A 22,573-nucleotide genomic window follows, 5' to 3' on the forward strand; every position below is an offset into this window, starting at 1 on the left:
TTGTGAAAAAAAAAAAAAAGAAAAACAACGGTTCTGTTTGATCAGATGCTGTGGGTACGGACTCATCTATTCAACAAGTTCTCTTTACCATTCCACAATGACGGATGGAATCTGAAGTCAAATGACATGTTTTAGCATTAACAACATCGACACCATGCAGAAATCTGCATGGGGTGGGCCTGTGTAGCAAACTTGCATCAATGTCACAAGTGAGTGGAAATATTCGATTAAAAATGAGACTACTTGCACAATATGCAAATCTATGCTTAAATACAATAAAAGCACAGCGCTATGCATGCTCATCTAAAAAGGCACTTCCAAATGCTAACTAATTAAAAGCCGAAATCCTCACACCAGCAAACGATAAGAAAGCTTACTACACGCTGCCATGTCTGCTTAGATGATGAAAGGAGGATGACCAGTACTTGAGCAACAACTTCTTTATTGTGAAAATCAACAGCTACTGTCTGACATAACCTTGACCCCCAAAAAATAAATAAATAGATAAATTAAATGTATGAAATTAAATTACTTTATTTGAAAGCGACAGTAATTCATCTGTGACTTATTGTTATGTGTTGTGTTTATTATTTTATTTAATGTTAACTGTTTTGTAAAGCGCTTTGTTACAGCTGCCGCTGTTGTGAAAGCGCTATATAAATCAGCATGTATTGTATTGTATTGTATTGTATTGTATTGTACTTCAAGAATGTAGAGCCCAGAAAATTCTCATCTTGTAAAATGAGCGGCATTCGTGTCTTTAAATTGGAAAAACAACCCTAAAATCTGCAGGCATGCACCTTTTGCTTGTCGATTGTGTACGTGTGCGTGTGTGTGTATGTGCGCTCTCTTTTATTGCCTGGCTTGCTCACTGTCTGTTTATGTTTGTTGTGCAGTTTCCTTTGCTAAATTGTCTGGAAGCAGAACAGGCCTCATCAGTAAGCCAGGCAGAAAGGCCTCGGTAGCCCGCTACAGGATCCAGGACATGCCAGGGGGACCACACACATACACACACACAAGCACCTTTTTCCTCCTGACTCACATACGGCAACAATCTAATTGCCCAAACGTAGTACAGACGACCAACATACACAGTAATGCAGTGTTGTTTTAGATGACAAAGCACACAAGCCACTTTGCGCAAAGATACCAAAACATGCACAGAGGAAACATTTGAAACAAAAAAATGTTTATCTGCCAATTCCTCTTTTCAGCTCCCTGTTATGCAAATAGAGATATAGGTCAGGCCTGTCGGACTGAGGCCTCTGTCATCCTGTGAATCACTCTTTGCCTGAGGACACAGGTCCCATAGCTTTCCATTATGACCCTCAATGAGTCTGTATAGCAAAGGCCCCACCCCTCCACCATCACCACCACATTGCATATAAACATAATTCCATCCACCCACACCATTAGTGAGGGGGAACAAGTATTAGTTGTTTCGTGCCGTTGGGTGGAGCAACATGAAAGACAGGCCGGTATTTATGTAAAAGAGATCACTTATTCTCGCTCTAGAATTTAAAGACTTTTCAAGCACACTCAAGATGAATTTTTCCGGCTTTTCCATTCATCCATCCATTTTTTGATCCGCTTTATCCATACAAGTGTCGTGTCGTCATACTGGAGACTATATCAGCTGTCTTCGAGCAGTAGGCGGGGGACACCCCCTAACTGGGAGCCAGCTAATCGCAGAGACAACCAACCATCCACGTTCACACTCACACCCCGGGACAATGTTGAGGGTTCAGTCAGCCTGCCATGCATGTTTTTGGAATGTGGAGGTAAACCGGAGTACGCGGAGAAACCCCACACAGGCACAGGGAGGACATGCAAACTCCACATCGGAACACCTGAGCTGGACCTATCACAATAGTAAATGTTTTCATGTAGATACATACACAGTTACAAAAAAATGCTTCATTAGATTCTATGTAGGAAATGACGCATTAACAAACACTTAAAGACACACCATTATTATCGATAGCATATTAGCAGATTGAATGACTAACTCATGATTTTACTTGACCACAATGACAATATAGTTTTTGCGTTATAAAGCAAAAATGGCGCCCGCAAACCTTTTAAACTGGCCTGACATTTTCCAAACCCACTCATGTTCATCATACAAAACACAAAAGTGTATTGACAATAAGCAGCTCAATAGGCCTCCAATACAATCTGCCAAGTATGGATCTCTGGAGGTGGACGTGTATCGTATCAGGAGGGAAGTAGTCACCTCAAAGCTCAGAAGCTGGGGGAGCAGAGTTGGAGAATGCAGAACCGGCCCAATTGAAGCTGTTCAGTCATGTTCACACACCGTCTAAGAGCCATGAGGGCCCCCCCATTGCCCCTCGCTTTCTCTCGGAGTGATCAAACAACACCTGTGATGTCTTAATTAAAAAGTACTATCAGGCTTGATTAAAAGGAGAGAATGATCAGAAGGGTGTGTCAATGAAAGGAGAAACTCATCAGCTAACGCCAACAGTGTTGTATGTGAGGGCAGGGGGCTGAGAAATTGCAAAGGACGTAATTAGATGACTGCATCAATGCAAAGACAGTTGGGAGAGCGCCGAAAGGGTGATTGGACGCATGAGGCAATGGGTGCTGCATGCAAATACATTTCCAGTCCAAGCTTTTCAGGTATGCAGTTTGGAATTATCAGTCAAAAATGACAACGTATTTAGCACTCCACTGAACAGGGTGGCTGAATCCAAAGTACTTGGTTGAAATACGGCAGCAACTTTTTCCAAGCTTTTATGTTCTGCATCGTGGATACAAAAACAAACAAAGCAGACCGTCGCCAAAGGCGAGCGGCTCTTTACCCATATGCTCTTTTCATTTCACGTCTGCACTTCTGAAGGATTTGGATTCCGTGTCCAAAATTTTTCCACCCCAATTGTCCCATTTGGCGTCTCAATTGCTGAAGTCCTTTTGAACAGCTTGCAAAACTGCAAGCGTTGGGAAAAAAATGATCTGCATAAGTCAGCACAGCTACCGTCGTGGTAATGTTTAAGATTCGGACTAATTACAATGTTTCTTGACTGGAAACTCATCCATTCAGTCGTCCGTCAATTTTCTATGCCATTTGTCCACATTAGAGTTACTGATACCCCCAAAACTTTGGGCGAGCAATGGTGCTCACCATGTGTTGGTCACGCAGCCATTGACACCTGTGGGCCATGGATAATTGTGTGTCTTCAAATGGCCTCAGCATGTTGGGTTGCAAGTTCTTAACAATAAATGCTTCCGCTGCACTAGTTTACTTGTGCTTATTTAAAGCAGCACAGGGGTGTCCTGAAGCATTCTATAGATATATTTCTCATATGAAAATTCACGGCACATTACTTAGCAAAACAATTGACAAAAAGTGGATACATAAGTTAAAAATGTTGCCATCTAGTCGTACAACTTTTGATTATTCTGCCTGTTACTATAAAGGTGGTTGGCACAGATCAATTATCAAAACATTATTTTTGGGGGGGGGATAAAAAAATTTCAGTCAAAATAATTGACAGTGGACAACCCCCCGCGGCACACTTGATCATCTGTCACGGCACACTATAATGTGCCACGGGAATCACTGACATATTGTTATGTTTTCATGTTGTGTCTAGCAATATCCAGAGACAGAGAAGAAGCTTGGTCACACTGCTTGTATTTCCTTTAACCCTTTCCGAGACAGCGGTTATTACAGTGGGCAGCTTATGCTGTTATCAGGTTACCGGTTAACATTATTGGTGCATGAAAGTGCAGAACGTGTTTCAAGCAACGTGCGCACAGTCAAACAGTTTTCATTCCCTCGTCGCTGCTGTCAGCAGTCAAACCAAAACTGATCTACAGCAGGGATTTCAATGAAGCTGGTGCTTCAAATTCTCCCTTCAAATCCTTAGCTCTTATGAGAAGTTTTATCGCATCCTTGAACTGCACTCGGAAGCCGGTTACATTTGTGAATGGCTGAGCATGCAACAGGCACACACACAGCATTACTGCAAAGTGAATTACGAAACAAGAAAATATGTATAAAATATATCTTTTTTTATTATGACTGTAGCTTTTAAGGTCAACACACACACCTCAGCCTAGCCAAAATCTCACTCCTAGAGTTGCAAGGGGGTGGAAAATATACGGAACATTTCAATGTTAATTTCCATGGGATGTTCGGGTCGAGAATTTGGTAACTATTCCAAATTAAAGACCCTCCATGGAATTTATAATGGGCAACTAGGAATTGAGGTTACTATAATGGAAATGTATATTCAATCTTAAATAGAAACATGTTTTCACAAGCAGATAGTCTCTTTGCAAAATAAAACTCTCATTCCCTACTTGCACAGGCATTCCAGTGCCTTGATTACTCTTTTTTTTCTCACTTGAGTGGCGGTGTATGCCAGGTTTGATCACGCCACAATTTTTTCTTCTTGCAAAATGAAGCCAAACAAACAACTGTCAATTCACTGCCCTGAAAATGAAATTACCTGAATAAGTACGACTATTCGGAGGTACGCTAAATATTTTCCTCAACTATAGTTAAAATTCTCTTCTAGGTTTCTACCTTAATAAATTGTTCCAATTTTGAATACTGTATTGACGTATTTTTGCCACCCTCGTGGCGAATGAACTGCTGCTATTCTGCCTACTTGTTGCCAATTTTACATGACTATCATGAAAACCCAGCATCATTTTGTAGGCGCAACTGAAATGATTTATTCATCATCATTCCTTCAAACCATTAAAAAATGAAAGAGCTCCAGCAATAGGGCAAGCGGACACACCAAGACTACTTGTGTCAGCATTTCAGCCTAACACTGGCACCGTGTTGACACGCAGCAGATGAATATTAAACCTTGAGAAACAAAGACATGCTTGAAGCAAAAAGCCCACGTAAAGATTTTTTTTTTCTTCCCAGCTGCAAACACACACGCACGCTCTCTCACAATCTTGAGCATCACTCCCAGCAGGCACAATCACACTCAGGCAGATAATTCAGTGTCACACGGAGCCTTGTCGCTGACCCTCTGGCCCCCCTCCAGACAGAGGAAGCAGCTGGACGGGGACCCACGGCTGCCTGGAACACACTTCCCTTAGGGAGCTGGGACGAAGTGTCCCTCTCTGCCTCGGAGAATGACCAGCTGAGCTTCAGCAGCTCACCATGTGAATGTACTCTTATGCTTCGTGTAAAGAAGAGCAGTGGGCCTTTAAGAAATGACAGCAGCAGTACAGCAGTTTTTTTGCAGCAGCAGCAGTCAGCAGGCTGATGAATACATTATGATATCAAAACCTGCAGGGGTTTTCTTGCCACTGCTCAAAAGCTCTTCTGCCCCTGCTGTACCTGAATGAGTACGCTAAAATGTGTTTCGGTATTTGGAAAATACTGAGGTAATTTAAGTGTGCCATTTGAATTTAATAGAAAAAAAACACTGAAATATTAAATGATCTACAAAGGCTACATAATATAAACCTGGGGAAAAAAATTGAAATTCACCCTAGATTTAAAAAGAACACGATAAATGCTAATGTACTCTGTGAACCTTTTTTTTTTTGCATTGTTCCGCTCCGTGGTAAACGAAGTCCTCACTAAGTGCTTATTAATATTGTATGCTTGAATGGCAAATGTTAACATATTTCCAATGGCCTCGGTAGCCTAACAAATAATTAAACAACGGGGCTTTTGTTTAGCCACTCCAAGAAGGGGTAAGCATGAAAGTAATCGTTCGTTTTCCAGCATTGGAGCAAGTAAAATGATTTGAAAATATGATTAAGATGCATCTTAAAATCTGTTTTATATCAAGAGCTGAAGTCAGAGTGCATATATTCCCAGATGATTTTTGTTCATGGTCTTCATGTCAACCTTTAACAGGATGGAGATTATATCGAAACCACTGGGTAGCTTTGCATATGAAACATGCACTCCACGGTTGTATTTGATGTAACACAAGTACAAAAACACATCTACTGAAAAACAAACTAATGAAATGTGTATACTAATAATAATAATAATAATATTTAACATAATTTCAGCAATTACATTGCACGGTTAAGTATTCGGTCCAGTAACAATGACATAAGTCACTTAACACACAATATGTTTGTTCTCCTATAAACACATACGGTTTATTTTAAAATGAGTGAAAGTCATGTCAGTCTGAACCACAATCATCTTTAACGATCCGTCTGGTCGGACTTTCGCTGAGGATCCCAAAACCATCCGGGGGCCAGAGCTGTTCAAGGCAAAGAGGAGAAAAACATTGAATGGCGGATTTATTATCACTGCAACTCCGACAATTTGCTACACACATTTGTTAATATGGCAATTAATGATGTGTGAGACTTTAAAAAAGATTGTGTTATTTCATCAGCTCTCTCAGTAGGCCCTCCAGTGGAGTGCCGCTGTCCAATCAGATGGACAGAAGGTTGGCTGACCCGTTTCCGGGGTCGTGGTTGCTATGACATCCAGTGACATGACAACATAGCAGAATGGAAAGCTGGACGTATGTTGTCCAGGCTTTTGGTCAATCGGACACACTTGCTTTGAACTTCCAACTGTTTCATGTCTTTTATGAGGCCTTGAAATGGCCATTGTGGCTCGAAATAAATGAATAAAAAATAAGAGCAGAATGAACGCCACAAACAAAACACATTGTGTTTAAATTTGACACTGCAACTCAGGTTAGCCAGTGTGACACATACCTGACAAACATATAGAGCTCTGGGGGGAAAATGAGACCATTGTAAGATTAAACAACTAAAAGAAAAATAAGATAACTTGAAATTCCGGGACGGACCTCAGGCCAGTACTGCTTGCCGTGTTTGTGTCATAATCAATCAACATTTGCAGAAGATGACAAACACTTCAATTTGGTTGAATTTCAACAAAGATTTTGTTGCCCTCATTGTGTCATTATTTGTCTTTCTGTTACAAAAAAAGAAAAAAAAGACCAAAGTGCTTGCTAAAAAAATGATTGGACTCATCTGTCTGGGTCATGGTCATCTGCAAAGGTCGAAAGGTGGTCATTTTTGTGTGTTTTTTTCTGACACACATTCAAAAAAGACTGGCAATTATGCTATGAGGCCAATGATTTGTTTGGAGTGGCATTTGTTGAAAATAAAATCCTTTTCAGTGGTCTTTACATTTTTTTCCAGAGCTATATATGACATTTAAATATACAGTATACTATCTGTGAAACCATGATCCTGTGTTACCTTCAAGCAAACACGCCCTCGGATGAGGGCATAGGGAACTGGGCCGTAGCTCCTTGAATCAGTAGAGTTCGTAAGGTTATCGCCCTCTAGCCACACATGACCTTTTGGCACCTTAAAGACACACCAGATGCATAAGCAAAGAGGGAAAATCTGATTACGCTATACGGTATATATTTTTTTGTTTTTGATGTGAGATTTTACTTTTTGCCGATCACCAATCAGCCCCCCCCCCCCTGCGCCCCCCCCGTTCCTGTTCCGAAACACACCCGCTCAACTACCCCTCCAGTGAGTTGCTTCAGCGAACAGCCCCTCATCTTAACGTCAACCTGCCTGTCCCTATTTAACCCCATACGGTATTAGGAGAGAGGTCATGGGTAACGGGCAGGGTCGGAGTGGGATTTAGCAAAACTTCAAACGGGGTTCATTAGTCTGTTGGCTGAGATCTGCACCCCTCAAAGCAGGAGAGTGGCTTGAGTTAGCTGGGCAGAGAGAGAGTGCGAGAGGAAGAGAGTGATACAGAGAGAGTGAGAGAGAGAGCACTAAGCTGCGGCTAGCAGCAGTGTCCAAGGGTCTCCACCGTGGTCCGACCTGCCAGTGGGGTGGTCATCCAAGCAGGCTCTAATTCACAATGACACCAATTATGATTAATCTCATCACTTTAGGAGAGTAGGCTTGTCAAGGCCCTAATTAAGTGCGCTGTCCCCCCTATATGTGCAGACAGGATCAACAACACATTATATTGTCATAATGGGCATCACAATCCGCAAGTCTATTTTTGTGTTGCCTAACTTTTTAACGGCAAAAGTGCTCTGGAATCATAGCATGGGGAAAGAAATGTGGAGATTGTCCGTGCTTGAGTTACAATATTCATTCCTTACTTCACCGGCCGGCACCACTCAGCCCTCTTGATTGTCCGTCCGACAGCGGGGATGGTTTGCTTTGCTTCATTTTCCATAATTGAGACAGATGATGTGACATAATCTCGAGCCACTGACATGTTGACCTAACACGGGGTAAACAACTCTGTGAATAACGACGACGCAAATGAATATCATTAAAGGAGTCATCGGAGAACCATATGTCAGCATGCTGGATTCCCACCATTACACCTCATTAACATGGTAGCATATGCCTGCTCCCAAGCAAAGGCAAAAGACGCACTGCCGTTTGTCATCTGACAAGCCACAACCTTATTTCCACTCAACTTCTGGTTCGACAGACCTAAAACTCACCGAGGCGAGTAGGAACTTTTTGAAAGTACTGGCATTGAAAGCACAAGGAAAAATAAGACGACAAAGTTATGCAGGGTTCTGAGACTGAAGCAAATTTCAATGATGGCCATTATCGGCCTGGAATCACACTGGTTGTTTTGGGAAAATTAATATTTTCCCAAAATTCTCGATGGCCACCCCCACCTCTCGTCGTTCACTAAGCCGACTAAGCTGGTAACTGCTCTATTCCTTCTCAATGCCCAAAACATTTGCCCTGTGCTTAATTGGCATTAGTCTTGGGTGTTGGGGAGAGAAGTTTGAGGCTCTCCTCGCGTACTACAAGCCAGATTTTCTCTAAGTGGTCCAGTTAAATCCAGTTCGTCACGGCAGTAAATCAAACTGGCAGTTTCACCAATTGGCTGAAGAGGATAATGATACAAGCAATGGCCAATCAAATGGAAATACAATAAAATGAGTAGAGATTGAGTAAAGATTGCAATATTCTAAACGTAATATCTCATTCTTATAAAAATATAAACTTCAATCCAATATTTCCATTTTGACAATTAAGAGTTGAATTAAACAAAACAATGACCACTGTCATGATTCCAAAATATACTACCTGCGGGTTAAAAAAAAGAACACAAAGAACCACAAACATGTTTTTCTGTCCGGTTATTCGGCGACTACACACGTTACGTAGTGTCAGCCAGTGCTGATTTTCACTGTCCACTTGTCTTTTAGCAGCGAAATTGAGACACGCCATTTTTGTTTTATCTTTGCTCGAAAGTGTCAACTTGAGAACTGCTCCAAAAACAAAAGTGAAAGTCCAAAATTGCACTCCAAGCAGTTACCGGTAACTCTAAGTGACCGTGTAAGAGGCTATGTAGTGGAGGTATACTGCGTTGTTGCTAGTTCAGCTAAGTGTGGCTGTCTGAAGGTCAGAACGTGGTATACATGTGCTGACCTATCCAAAAACAGTTAAGTGAACAGTTAAGGGGGCACAAAAATACACACCACTGGGCCAGACGCGGCCTATTGCATGCGGCATTACTTTATTTCATTAATCTCTCATTAAACTAGAAAAAAAATGGAGGCCTATCATTTCACACCACGAAATAAACACTTTATTGTGTTTTACAATGACAATAGAATAACCTGACTAGTCATAATAAGTACCGCTACAGTAATTCGGACTACAGTGTGTTACTTTATTACACTGGAATGTGTGGCATGATGGACAGCATCATCAAGCCAGCTGTCGTACGGTCTGCGCCGATGGGGAGCATCTGTGTACCTGTCGAGGACTGAAGGTGGAGCGGCTCTCACCGAGCGGGCGTAGAGTTACATGTCCACAGTATAAGTGCACTCATTATGTTAACATGATTGAGGTGTCAAATTAAATACAGGCAAGCGCCCAGAGTTCATCTTTCCATATCTGGCTCTGTCGATCTACAGTGCATAGAAAGCATCGTGTGGGAGGTGGGGGGGTGGATTTCATCTCTGTCACTTTACCAGCCTATCCTCCGTTTGCGCGCTCTCTCCCCCTGTGCGCAGTAATATTAGGGATCAAGTGTCATTGTTTTGACACAATAGCTCAGACACAGAGATCATTCCTAAAAAGGTGACAGTGCAATTAGCCGGCAGTTGGATCTCTCAGGGTGGAGACAGCATGCCAGCCTGTCTGTGCAAAAAAGAGGCGATGACAGCCACCGCCTTGCAAAACTCATCTTTACAGATCCCATAATGCCTAACAACACCGCACACGCAGACAACACACATCATCTTTATGCCACCCTGAAAGGAGACTAAACTTTAATTTGAACAATGGCCTTTTTTCGGTTACATCCACTGGAGTCACACAAAGCCAGTTGTGTTCCCAAATGTGAAAATATTTGATTAGCTCAAACGGTGGTCTTTCAATTTGGATATGTGAGTTGCTGCATGACAGACAGAACATCTCAACAGGAGCAGCTGGGTTCTGGGTGCAACAGAAGCCAAACGGAAGACCCGTTGAGCTTTATGAGACAAATCAGAGGAAATATCAAGCGGTTGACGAGTCAACACATTTAACTGGTGTAAAGCTATCGTATAGGGAGTTTAGGTCTAAGTACTGTACTTGAAATGGAGCCGTATCCAAAATGAAAAGGCCATTTGATAGCCACACTATATAATAGCTATTCAGCAGGCGTTCAATTAAAGATGACCAAAACTTGAACATGACTGAGCATTCTGCTTCATACTGAAAACATAAAATACAATACAAGGATGATGCCTTATACAATTGATATTCTCTGAATGTTTCAGTGAAGCTAAAGGCACAGCATGGCAAAACGCTTGCCCATTCCACATCATAAACATTACCTGATCCTAGCCTTTGCCCATAAAACACAATTAAATTCTAAGAAATGCAACATAAATGGAATATTTGGTTTCCAGGACAATGTACACAAATGTACATCCACAATCACACAAACACACACGCCCTTCCGCCCACCCATCAGTCTGACTATTCAGCTGGCACTAACTCCAACAGGCTTCAGAGAAATTGCAGGCCTGGGCTGTGGGCGTTGGGGGAGATCAGTAATAGAAAAGCAATGACAGTCGTTTCACCAGCGGAGCCCCGGCTCACTTTCTGGGCTTCTCACTGACAAAACATAGCTGTTGTCAAAAGCGGATGCTTTGACCAATAACACAAAATTGGCCTGTGACGTCTAAAACATTGAGAGAGGTCAATTATAGAGGGGCAAGTACACAAAGAAAAAGGTGACAATTTTGGTCTAATTGCAGTAGAACCACGTTTTCACAAATTCATTAGTGTGCGTGTGTATACATACACACATATACATACACACACACACACACATATACATATATACACACAAATACCTGTATATATATATAAAAAAATCCACGTCTCATCCACCCTCGGGTGGTGTCCGTCCCTCACTCAGCTCGGGTCCTCTACCAGAGGCCAGGAAGCTTGAGGGTTCTGCGCAGTATCCTTGCTGTTACCAGCACTGCACATTTCTGGACTGAGATGTCCGATGTTGTTCCCGGGATCTGTTGCAGCCACTCATCTAGTTTGGGGGTCACTGCCCCGAGTGCTCCGACCACCACAGGCACAACTGTCACCTTTACCTTCCAGGCTCTCTCCAGCTCCTCTCTGAGCCCTTGGTATTTCTCGAGTTTCTCGTGTTCCTTCTTTCTGATGTTTCCATCACTTGGGACCGCTACATCCACTACAACGGCTTTCCTCTGCCCTTTATCTATGATCACGATATCTGGTTGGTTCTCCATTACCATCTTGTCAGTCTGGATCAGGAAGTCCCACAGGATCTTCGCTCTGTCATTCTCCACCACCTTCGGAGGTGTTTCCCATTTTGACCTTGGGGTTTCCAGTCCATACTCCGCACAGATGTTTCGGTAGACTATGCCAGCCACTTGGTTATGGCGTTCCATGTAAGCTTTCCCTGCCAGCATCTTACACCCTGCAGTTATGTGTTGGATCATCTCAGGTGCCTCTTTGCACAACCTACACCTTGGGTCTTGTCTGGTGTGGTATATCTGCGCCTCAATGGCTCTGGTGCTCAGGGCCTGCTCCTGAGCAGCCAGGATATATGGATGTATATACACATACAGGTACATACACACACACACACACACACACACACACACAGAAATACTTACATATGTGTGGGTCTTGAAAAAATTCGAGGGTCCACTCATGCAGACTTTGTCACCTTCCAACCCAATTACCCTTTTGCAAACATTCATATTGGGGTCAAATAGGCTTTTCGCAATCACAATATCACCCCTGAAAGAAATGACGTACACAGTAATTTAACACGGATTATTTTGGTAATACAAAATATCTTACATGTAATACCATAAAATTTGCAACTATTAAAGAAAAGCAATAACAAGCTTGAATGTCAAGATCATAAGGGATGCATTGGCAAGGCCATGTCATGTTTGACGTTTGTGAACAAAAATATATATTTTGGACCCTTTGAATTAAGCAAAATGGATAGATAGAGATCACACATACTGATTAAGTTTTTCATATAGCTATTCAGCACAAATATCACCTAGTTATCTCAAAATGAACATGCATGGTATCTGACTGCTACCCACTTTTGTATTTTGCAAAGATGCCGAGTCATTCGCTCCGAGAAAACAACATCTCTGTTGACAATGGTAGGTTCCATTGAGGGGCCAGAGCACTGTAAAACAATCACAGTTCACATGCCAGCACAAATGACGGAATGAAATTTGAGGAAAATGTAATCTGCCGTCAATGCTGTAATGATACGAACCACCACGATCTCTCCAATGTACTCGAAGGCACAATGCGCAATGCAGCCATACTGGATGGTGTAGCCTACAAACCCCAAGGCCTTCCCGAGCACACGGCGGATCATCTCCACCTACAGAGAAAAACACACCGCATTAGTATGTGTGCAATTTATTAGCCATCATGAGTTACAAAAACCCAGAAGCAACAAACAAATAAAAACCGAACAGCTTCTTCTGTGAACTTTCAAACACTACGCAGTACACATGTAACCAATTAATCTGATTTGGTGGCACACAGTAGCAGTGAAGTACGCTTAAATGGTGTGCCATAAAATGGATTTGTTCCACTTTTGTTGTTTTGGTGCTGATGGACTAGAACGGAGGTAGGCAACACCGGTCCTCGAGAGCCGTTAACTTTTAAAACAGGTAGGTGAGCAGCTCTCGAGGACCGGAGTTGCATACCCCTGGACTAGAATAAGCCTCAACTCCAAAACTTTTTATTCATGCATTCATTCATCTTCCGAGCCGCTTGATCCTCACTAGGGCCGCGGGGGGTGCTGGAGCCTATCCCAGCTGTCTCCGGGCAGTAGGCGGGGGACACCCCGAATCGGTCGCCAGCCGATCGCAGGGCACACAGAAACGAACAACCATTCGCACTCACACTCACACCTAGGGACAATTTAGAGTGTTCAATCAGCCTGCCACGCATGTTTTTGGAATGTGGGAGGAAACCGGAGCACCCGGAGAAAACCCACACCAGCCGGGGAGAACATGCAAACTCCACACAGGGAGGCCGGAGCTGGAATCGAACCGGGTACCTCGGCACTGTGAAGCCGACGTGCTAACCACTGGACTACCGGGCCGCCCCAAAGCTTTTTACTGAACCGGAAAAAAAGGGTGTCAGAATCATACATGTCCGCTTTTTTACTTTTAAAACTGTCGTTTTATAAAATACATAACCAAAATTAATTTGAACAATTTTCAATACAAAAATACAAACAAAACAGTGTACAGTAATCCCTCGTTTATAGTGGTTAATGGGAACCAAAACCACCTGCGATTAAACGAAAATCCGCAAAGTAGCGAACCCCCCCATAAAGGTACACGTAGAAGTACATTTTGAAGTAATTAACATGACTTAATGCTGCAAACTAATAGATTTAAACATGTATAAGTTAGGTTAGTTTATGAATAACAAAATACAGTAAACATATACTGTACATGTAGTATATGTTGCTCTATGTGACTCGCTGTTGTTTTGCTGACTTTCGACGCTTCTGACGGACCTTTTGCGGACTTAAAAAAAACAAAAAAAAACATTTTATGACTGTTTCAAAAAATCCGCGATGCACTGAAGCCGCGATAAAGGAACCACAAAATAGCGAGGGATAACTGTAGTGTGGACAGCCCAAAGATAGTGTAGTATTTCCGTTGTCGACTGTCTAAAGGCAAAAGCCATTTGGGGGCTTAATTTCTTAACGGTGTAGACAAGGTTGTCACAGTTGGCTAAGATGCCACATTCCCTGGTGTTTCATTCTCAGAAGTCAGTTCCCACCACAAAACTGCCCCGAACCTTAACCCAGTGTATGACAGACCAATCAACACCTTGCGCTGCGGTGATGGAGAGAACACAGAAGCTGTGACACTTGCACACGAGGCACCTCTGCACCGTAACAGTCACACCATCACAAGCACTAGCAATGTTTAGAGCAGTTATCGGCTTCTCTCAGGACGATAGAAACACAACATCAGTGCGTCCCGAAAAACACTGACACGGACACGTTCGAGATATATGTGGCTTGTGAGCAAACACCTCAGTCACACTTAGCGTATTGACTTTTACTCAAGCTGCTGCGTGGACACAGGGCAAAGACCATTTGTACGCAAGTCAGGCACAGTGGATTCAGTATACACTCCACCACTACCAAGAGATAAAAAAAAGAGATATGAGGAATGGCCACAGCTTGGCTTTGTCTACTCTTCAAACAATTTCAGCGCAGGCCGCTGTCCTGCCAGTGCACCACAGGGTAAAGAAACCTTTTTTACTCCATCACCCCGGCTCCTTCTGTCTCGTTCCCCTCTGTCTTCGTCCCCTCCCAGGGTATTATTAACCAAACCAAGCAGAGCGGAAACCAAAGGCTCAAATCCTCAGAGCTCAGGGAATGACTTCCCAAAGATGGACACGGATTAGACCCCCAATTTCTCTTTTGCCCGGCCACCGCCACCCCACTTTCTCCCCAGGCTCCCAACAGACCGAGCGTCAGGTGGCTCTCCCAGCCCGGCCAAAGGTGTTACCCATAATCCCATTACCCCCACTCAGATACTCGAAGACACACACACACACAAAGAAACACACAATGCTGTCTCGTCCATGCCAACTTCATTCCACCTTTCAAGCCTTCAGCCTAGTGTTTTATCCCTACAATACCCGTGACCCATTTGCTGGCCTTTCTGATACAGGCTCCAAAAATTTCTCATATACCTCGACTACATTCTTGCCTGGGAGTTCTCATCATCCATGCAAAAGCTGTAAATTAGTGGAAAGGGGCAAAATAGACAAAAACATGAGGCCACCGAAACATTACACCCACCATGAATTTTGAGTTCTTCTCCTTTTTGTCCCCGGAAAGATGTTCAACAATATTACGGTCTGTTGAACTTTTTTGTCCTTCCATTCAGAACATTTTTGAGGTCAGAAATATTGAACTCTTTCAGTATGAGCCAATTCCGGACCAAGTCTGAAAAAACGTTTAAAAACGTCTTTGGGAGTGAATGGGTTAATGATGGATGAAAGGTGCTGGACGCCAATCTACATTTTACGGTTCCATTTCATCCCAAATGCATATGGAGTTGAGATAAGGGCCAATCAAGTTGTTCCACACCGAACCTGCAATATACAACAGTGGACCGCCTCATCTGGATCGTCCAGTTTGGACGACAGAGCCTGCGACCAAATTATGAATGGCACAATGAAACTGACTCTTTCACATGAGTTTATTTGGGAAATGGGAGTGCAATTGCATTACACTTTAAGTATTCCATCACGGTGCTCAAATCGTTAAGCTCACATTCACCCATTTATGGACGTATTCATGTACCAAAGGGTGGTTGCTGACATGCAAGGCACTGGGAGCAAATTAGGGTTTGGAGTCTTTCCCAAGGATATTTTGACGGTGGTCAGTCAGGGCCGGGGTTTGAAACAATCCCTCAAAAGAGTCACAGCCACCCAGGGCGGAGGTCGACTAAACAAGTCCATATAAATAAACAGGATTTTGATACAAAATTCTTCTGGAATTTATAAAACCCAAATAATCCAGAAGACTCATAAAAGTAGGATATGATACTCAAAAGTAACAACTTGGATGCTTCTGTCATCCATTTTTTTGACAGTATTGTGTTGCTTTTGTTCATGCCTGAGTGATTGGTTCTTGACTGGATAACACCGCTTTTTTTTCAATATAATTCCTGTTTGAAAGAAAGTGTCAAGTTTCATGTCAATCCAAAATCGGCAATAAAGCATCATGTTCAAGTCCATTTGCCACCATTTTAGTCAACTCACCGCCTCATGGCAACTTGCGTATCAGACATGATCTCACATGAGCTCTTTCTTCTGCGAGGATGAGGATCAACATTTTTGCTACACTGGACAGCCTCCTGTACAGCTGCCTTCATATCACTGCGTGACTCCCCCTACTCTCAACCCCCCTCGTCCCTCACTACCACCACTCACTCCTCTATTCCAGTGAGCATTCAGCAAAGGTGGGGATTAAGGGACTTTGCATAACAAGATCACACGGCCAGTGGTTGATATCAAGAGAGTCCATATGCAGCCGCCTGGTTTTCTGAGGCACCCTCTGTCATTGATAGTATGTGCCGTGCGTGCACGCATGTGGTGCGAATGTGCACACACAATAGCATTACCTATATGTGGCTCAAATAATGTGTATACAAGAGCTGCAATGACTCCTTGGGATGCAGCACGAGGTGGACTTCCACAAAGACGTGACTGGATCTCCATTACCTCTGATTCCCCAGAGTCAGCAAAGCCACCCAATGTCTTGCCCCTTAATACCCAGCACATATGTGTCAGCACCGACATTAATCGAAGACTGATTTACAGCTGTAAATTAACACAAAGTCTTTCTGCTAATCCAGGATTACACACAAAATACGTTCACGGGAAAACAAAGAAAGTCAGCGCAGCCCGCTCTGCGGAACCATCTGTGGCCACTAGCCTCCCACAGTCATGACACAGTGCTACAGTGCAGAAAAGGGAGAGGGGGCGTGGGTGGGGGTGGGGTGTCTCCAATGAATAGCTGAATAGCAGCTGATGAAAAAAACCCTCATTGTGTGTTTAACTCTGCGATCTCTGAGCAAAGAAACACAAGTAACTCAAAGAAGACAAATGACACATATGTGAAGAAAATGCAAACGCATGAATGTTGATGACATTGCGTCCGTCCACCCAGCTGTCAAACGGAGAGTGAAGCAGTGAAGCAAAGTCCGACCTAAGTGTCACCTGGGTTGACATGTTGAATGTCATTATGACAAGTGACAATGAAGTGGAAGTCATCCACACTGACATGTGTAATTGTTCCCTTTGTCTCAGAAAACGGCATGGCTCCCAAGAATAAAAACAAAAAAAGGCCTGACAGATGTGTTCATTTCTTAAAAGATTGCTAACATTACTACGCTCACCCTTCACAAAAAGTCCAGACAACTACAAACATTAACAGTCTGTACACAGAAGTCACTGACTCTCTCAAGACACGTGCCGTATGTACAGTATGTTATCATATTTATTTTTGGGGAGAAAAAAATCTGGGTATTGGTTAATGGGGCAAACAACCTTTTTTAAGAAGTTATTGTCATTTTTCTTCTTTGAGAACAAATGCAAACATTTGCGCAATCATATTAACCTATTCATACTGATTACCTTGATTTAAAATGTACGAAAATCAACTTGATAAGAACCTTAATAATTCGAATCAGAGGTTTACATTCACATGCATGTTATTATGACTTTGTTTTAGCACATTTTTTTTATCATAATATTTTGGAAACATGTCATTTCTCCAGTAATATTTCAACTTTATTGCTGTAATTACAAATGTATTTCCTTTACTTCAGTCTTTGAGGATTACTTCATTTCTTTTCAGGGTGACCCTAACACGCCTTCATCCAAAATATCAAATTCAAATGATTATTTAATTTAGACCTTATTGGGGTCATGAGGAAATATTCCAATTGGAATGACAGCAACTGATCTCCAGGGACGGGACACTGCCATTGGCTGGGTCGTGTTAATTGATATACACGGCCAGTCTATTACAGCCACAAAGACAATCTCAATCCAAACAGCACACAAGGGCCTAGCGCTGGACTCCTTACACAACTAAATTAGGAAAACATGGGCTGAGAGAGAGCCAGGCAACAGGGGGGCTAAGAGGCTTACAAGCCCCTTGTCAGATATTCTTCTCCCTGAGGATCCCAGATGGAAGGGAGTCTGGAGGAGCAGGCAGCATCAGAGAGGCAACCAATCGCACCTCTGATGTCTTCCTCTGGGCAGCAGAAGGCAGGAGAGGGTGGCGCATTAGTCCCGTTGCGCCAAGCTTAATTTGATCTTAATGTGAACAATAAAAGGGAGGTGGTTTGGCAATGAGGGGGGTCTGTTTCAACTATCAGCGCAATCGGAGTTAATCCTGCCGATTTAGACACAGACACCTGGCTGGATGGAGAGTGACAGATGCAAAAGTCACAGTCGCAGTGTTGTATGTCTAACCCCCATCTCTTCTAGGTATGCCCTGCATTCAAGGCTTAATTGAAACCACTGATCTCCATATTGCTCTTTTCACCGTCGCTAACAGCAGCACGGCCGTGAAACAGCTGAGCGAGGCGACTATTTGAGGAGCCCAGGGTTTAAACCCCACAATCAATGGGTCAAGCCAGAGCAAATAATCGCCAAGTGATATGAATACAACTGCTATGAACTGAAAGGAAGTGTGGTTTGACAGAGTCCCCAGCCAATTACCCTGAATGGAAAAAGTAGCCACTAAGCCTTATTGTATTGACCGCAAGCCTATATGTGGTTGTGGCCCAGTGCTGAGAGCGGATAGATCTTATCTAATGTTGGATCACGGTGACAAAGGCGTCTGTGTTTTGCTTCGACCTGCTCCTGACAAAGACTACGACATTTCAACAAGAGCGAATGACAGATAACGTAACCACAACACAAATCGTGGCTTTCCGCAAAGACGATTTCCTTGTTTTCCCCTCAAAATGTAACAAAATTAATCTGTTTTCCACAGATAATCAAAAATCTACAGAGTCAAAGCTATTCGGATGACATGAAGACGTCAACTCTTAAAACGAAATCGGAAGGTATCATCCTTTCCATCCAGTCCTGCTCTTTTGCGCTTGGAATATTAGTTTCCTTCCATGGTTACCAACACAAATATGGTGCATGTTGATGATAATCTCGCATTCCTCCGACACAAAAACCTTTGGCAAATGGCAAAGATAGAGCGAAGAAACCAAAACAGTAGAACCAGGAAAGGTCTGACATGTTATGACTACTACCATTATATAGTAAAATCAGATACAGCCCCTGGATAATGCTAACAAAAAAAAAACAAAACAAACACACACATGTACACATGGAAAATGTTCGTTTTGCACAATTAAACTGCAGTCCTTTCACCACCACACCCACAGAGGTTGGAATGGGATTCAAGAGAATGGGAGAAATTTGGTTAGACGTCACAGAAAATGTGGAGGGGAAAATGTGCAGGGGAAAATGTGCAGATGTATCTCTGTAGGTAATGAGATAATGAGCAAAATATGTCAGAGGCAATATGTTACAGGTTGGGTTTATTATAGAATGATTCTATTAAGAAAAACATTACCTGATGCTAGTTTTATCATAGTTTGTGAGCTGTCATTCAAAAAACAAGAGTCACCTATTGATCTGTCGTACGTTATGATCTCTGCTACGTTGTCTTGCATCACAGGCCACATCAAATCGATATGATCACCGCTTCGACATTGAGTAATTATCCTAGGCAGTTTGATAAATACTGCTGCGAGTGATGTAAATGCAGCTATAGTAGATCAAGACATCAAGACAGACAGCCATGCCAAAAGCTTTCTTTGCAAGGAAAAATTATTTTTTTTCATTATACCTTTACTTTTCCAGTCATCTCTTATTATGATTAAAAATATATTTTTTCTATGATTGTTCTAGTCCATACCAGCCTCTGCATATTTAAGATAGTTAGTCAGACAAGCAACAGCCATAAATACTGGGCAACATGAACTAAAGCATTTGAGTTTAGCACATTTATGTCAACAAAAAGATCACTAAAACCCCACAAATCTACAAACAGATATGTCTTCAATGTTGAGCAACAATATCAAGCATCTTTTGAGACCAAATCATTCAATTTCAAGGCTTTTTGTGAATTGTTCACGGAAAAGAGAATTGGAATCTTAAATGCCTTTGATCCAAGTTCAGGCCCTCAGGATGAGTTTGTCTATGTGTGCCCTGCGATTGGCTGGCAACCAGTTCAGGGTGTACCTCACCTACTGCTCGAAGACGACTGGGGTACGCTCCAGCATGCCCGCGAGCCTCGTGAGGATCAGCGGTTTGGGTAATGAATGAATGTTAATATTAGTCGACACTGTACTGCGTACTTCGGCCCTGACCACCCACTGACTCACTGTTCCCTGATCTGTATTGTACATTATAAGATTTGGTCTTTCACCAACTGATAGATGTTTGAGGACTACAGCTTTAAATTCATATTCCCGCATGCTGAACGGCAAGCAGGACTTCCCCCTGCTGGGAAGCAGGTCAGTCAGAGCATCTTATTCATCTCAAATGGGGCTAGTGTCGTCAGTCATGATATATTCCCTTGGTCCTCTGTCAGGACACATAAATCTCAGTGTCGCTGTCAAAACAGCGGGGCTGCCTTTGCTGAGAGCGTTTGTAAAGTGAGCAGTTGGGCAATCGTTTCCTCTGGAGCCTTACAGTATCCCGTGATCTTGTGCTGCCTCTGGCCTCGATTTGACACACAAAGATATTCTCCAGCTGTCTTAAGGATTACACTCATCAGTTATCACTTAATCAGTGTTAAAAGTGGTCATTAAACCAAGGAAACCCACCTTCTCACCCACACCAATGATTGGTATTGGCTTGACATTCATGAGTCGAATTTCTTAAAGGGGAAGTAAAGTTTAAAATGTTCTTTGCAATATGTTCTATCCAGTTCCACTAGTCTAAACACACCATTCTGATTAATATTGTGTTTATAGAATATGAATTAGGCAGCAAAATCCACCTGTTTTTATCCATCTCGGGGGTTGACCATTTTGCTACTTGCTGTCAAATGAAATTGACAACACAGTTGTGTGGTCTCCACCTCAGCCCTGAGTAAGTGAGATGGCAAACAAGCGGATTTTGTTGCTTAATTCATATTCCATGCATCAATTTCGAATCATTACAAGGGTCGCGGGTGTGCTGGAGACTATCCCAGCTGTCTTTGGGCCAGCCAATTGCAGGGCACACATAAACAAACAACCATCCACGCTCACAATCGCACTTATGGTAAATTTGGAGTGCCCAATCAACCTGCCATGTATGTTTTTGGAATGTGGGAAGAAACCCGAGTACCCAGAGAAAACCCATGCAGTCACGGGGAAAACATGCAAACTCCACACAGGAAGGCCAGAACCCTTCACCTCTGCATTGTGAGGCTGACTCACTAACCAGTAGACCAACGTGCCGCCCTAATTCACAACATTCAGCAGAATGCTGTGTTTGGACTTGTGGAGCCACATAGAGCATATTATGGTGAAGAACAGTTTTGATTTGCACATCTTCAGAGATGTGCAAGCGCTTCTCTACCTCCAATGAACATTTTACATCACTTTAATAGGACACATTATTAGGTACACCAGGGACATCTAATGGGATTGGACGCAAATGCCAAATAAATGGACAATCTTTTACAATCCAATTTTTTGTGGTATTAAGTCAAGCATTGACCTGCTCCATGCCAAACAATCTAAATATGATACCACACTGTACGACCCCATAGATAATCATCTAATGAATAATTCTGTCCGATGCATTTTTTATTAATGGCGAATCATAAACCGCAAAAACATATTTGATGTCATAGTTTATAGTGTTGTACTAGGAAACTTTACACTCATATGTTCCTAATGTTTTGACGTTCCAATATGATTTAATAACGTTTGACAAATATGTTGGGTTGAAATAGATAACACCTTACTTACACTGTGAAAGCAAAGTTTAGGATTCCCTTTTGATGCGGCTTGTGTTTGGGATACTATTAGATTTTGCAGATGTACTTAAAGTGGGTGTTTATATTTTATTTTATGTTTTTAATTTTATTTCAGGCGCACAAAATATTCCTATAACAATGCAAACCGCATATATGGATGTTATACGTTACACTGCCCGCAGACCTAGACCCAAGATGGTTGCGTAATCATTACAGTCAATAAACATACGATACCTCATTTAAATACTCACTCTAAAATTTAGAGTGAGTATTTAAAGTATTTACAGTCTCAATCCTCACTTAAAATGGAATCACAAATGCAATGTTATGTTCTGGGTCTGTTGAGCGCAGCATTCGTTCTAACTAACACAAAGCCGACAAGGTCATTCTTGCGCATAAATTAGGGGGCAGGTGGTTGACCGGTGAGTGTATTATAAAGAATGTCGCTTCGCTCACCTGATGAAACGGAGACTTTCAGGAGTCGGACTCTGCATTTGTTATCATGGAGCTTCAGCCGTCACATCGCAACAAGAGCGATTTTCATTTGTCACGATT

The 22,573-nt window shown here is 42.5% G+C and overlaps 1 protein-coding gene across 1 annotated transcript; it reads right to left on the reverse strand.

Moving 5' to 3' along the window:
* Positions 1–6,085: 6,085 nt before the first annotated feature.
* On the reverse strand, positions 6,086–22,573 carry immp1l (inner mitochondrial membrane peptidase subunit 1). The gene is made up of 6 exons (XM_052063556.1): positions 22,475–22,573; positions 12,731–12,841; positions 12,549–12,637; positions 12,102–12,228; positions 7,201–7,311; positions 6,086–6,218 (listed from the first exon to the last, which is right to left on the reverse strand). Exons 2-6 carry the CDS (start codon positions 12,833–12,835, stop codon positions 6,138–6,140), a joined length of 513 nt encoding a protein of 170 aa, XP_051919516.1. The 5' UTR covers positions 12,836–12,841; positions 22,475–22,573; the 3' UTR covers positions 6,086–6,137.

This window comes from Hippocampus zosterae, chromosome 4 (assembly GCF_025434085.1).
Source record: "Hippocampus zosterae strain Florida chromosome 4, ASM2543408v3, whole genome shotgun sequence".
Taxonomy (NCBI): Eukaryota; Metazoa; Chordata; class Actinopteri; order Syngnathiformes; family Syngnathidae; genus Hippocampus; species Hippocampus zosterae.

Excerpts from the sequence above, each read along its gene's own strand:
- immp1l (XM_052063556.1), bottom strand. The coding sequence starts at position 12,835 with ATGATCCGCCGTGTGCTCGGGAAGGCCTTGGGGTTTGTAGGCTACACC. Across the intron at positions 7,312-12,101 it reads TTTTCAAGACCCACACATAT|GTGCCAAAAGGTCATGTGTG; the intron begins GTAAGTATTTCT and ends TGTGTCTTTAAG. Across the intron at positions 6,219-7,200 it reads GAGGGCGTGTTTGCTTGAAG|CTCTGGCCCCCGGATGGTTT; the intron begins GTAACACAGGAT and ends TGCCTTGAACAG.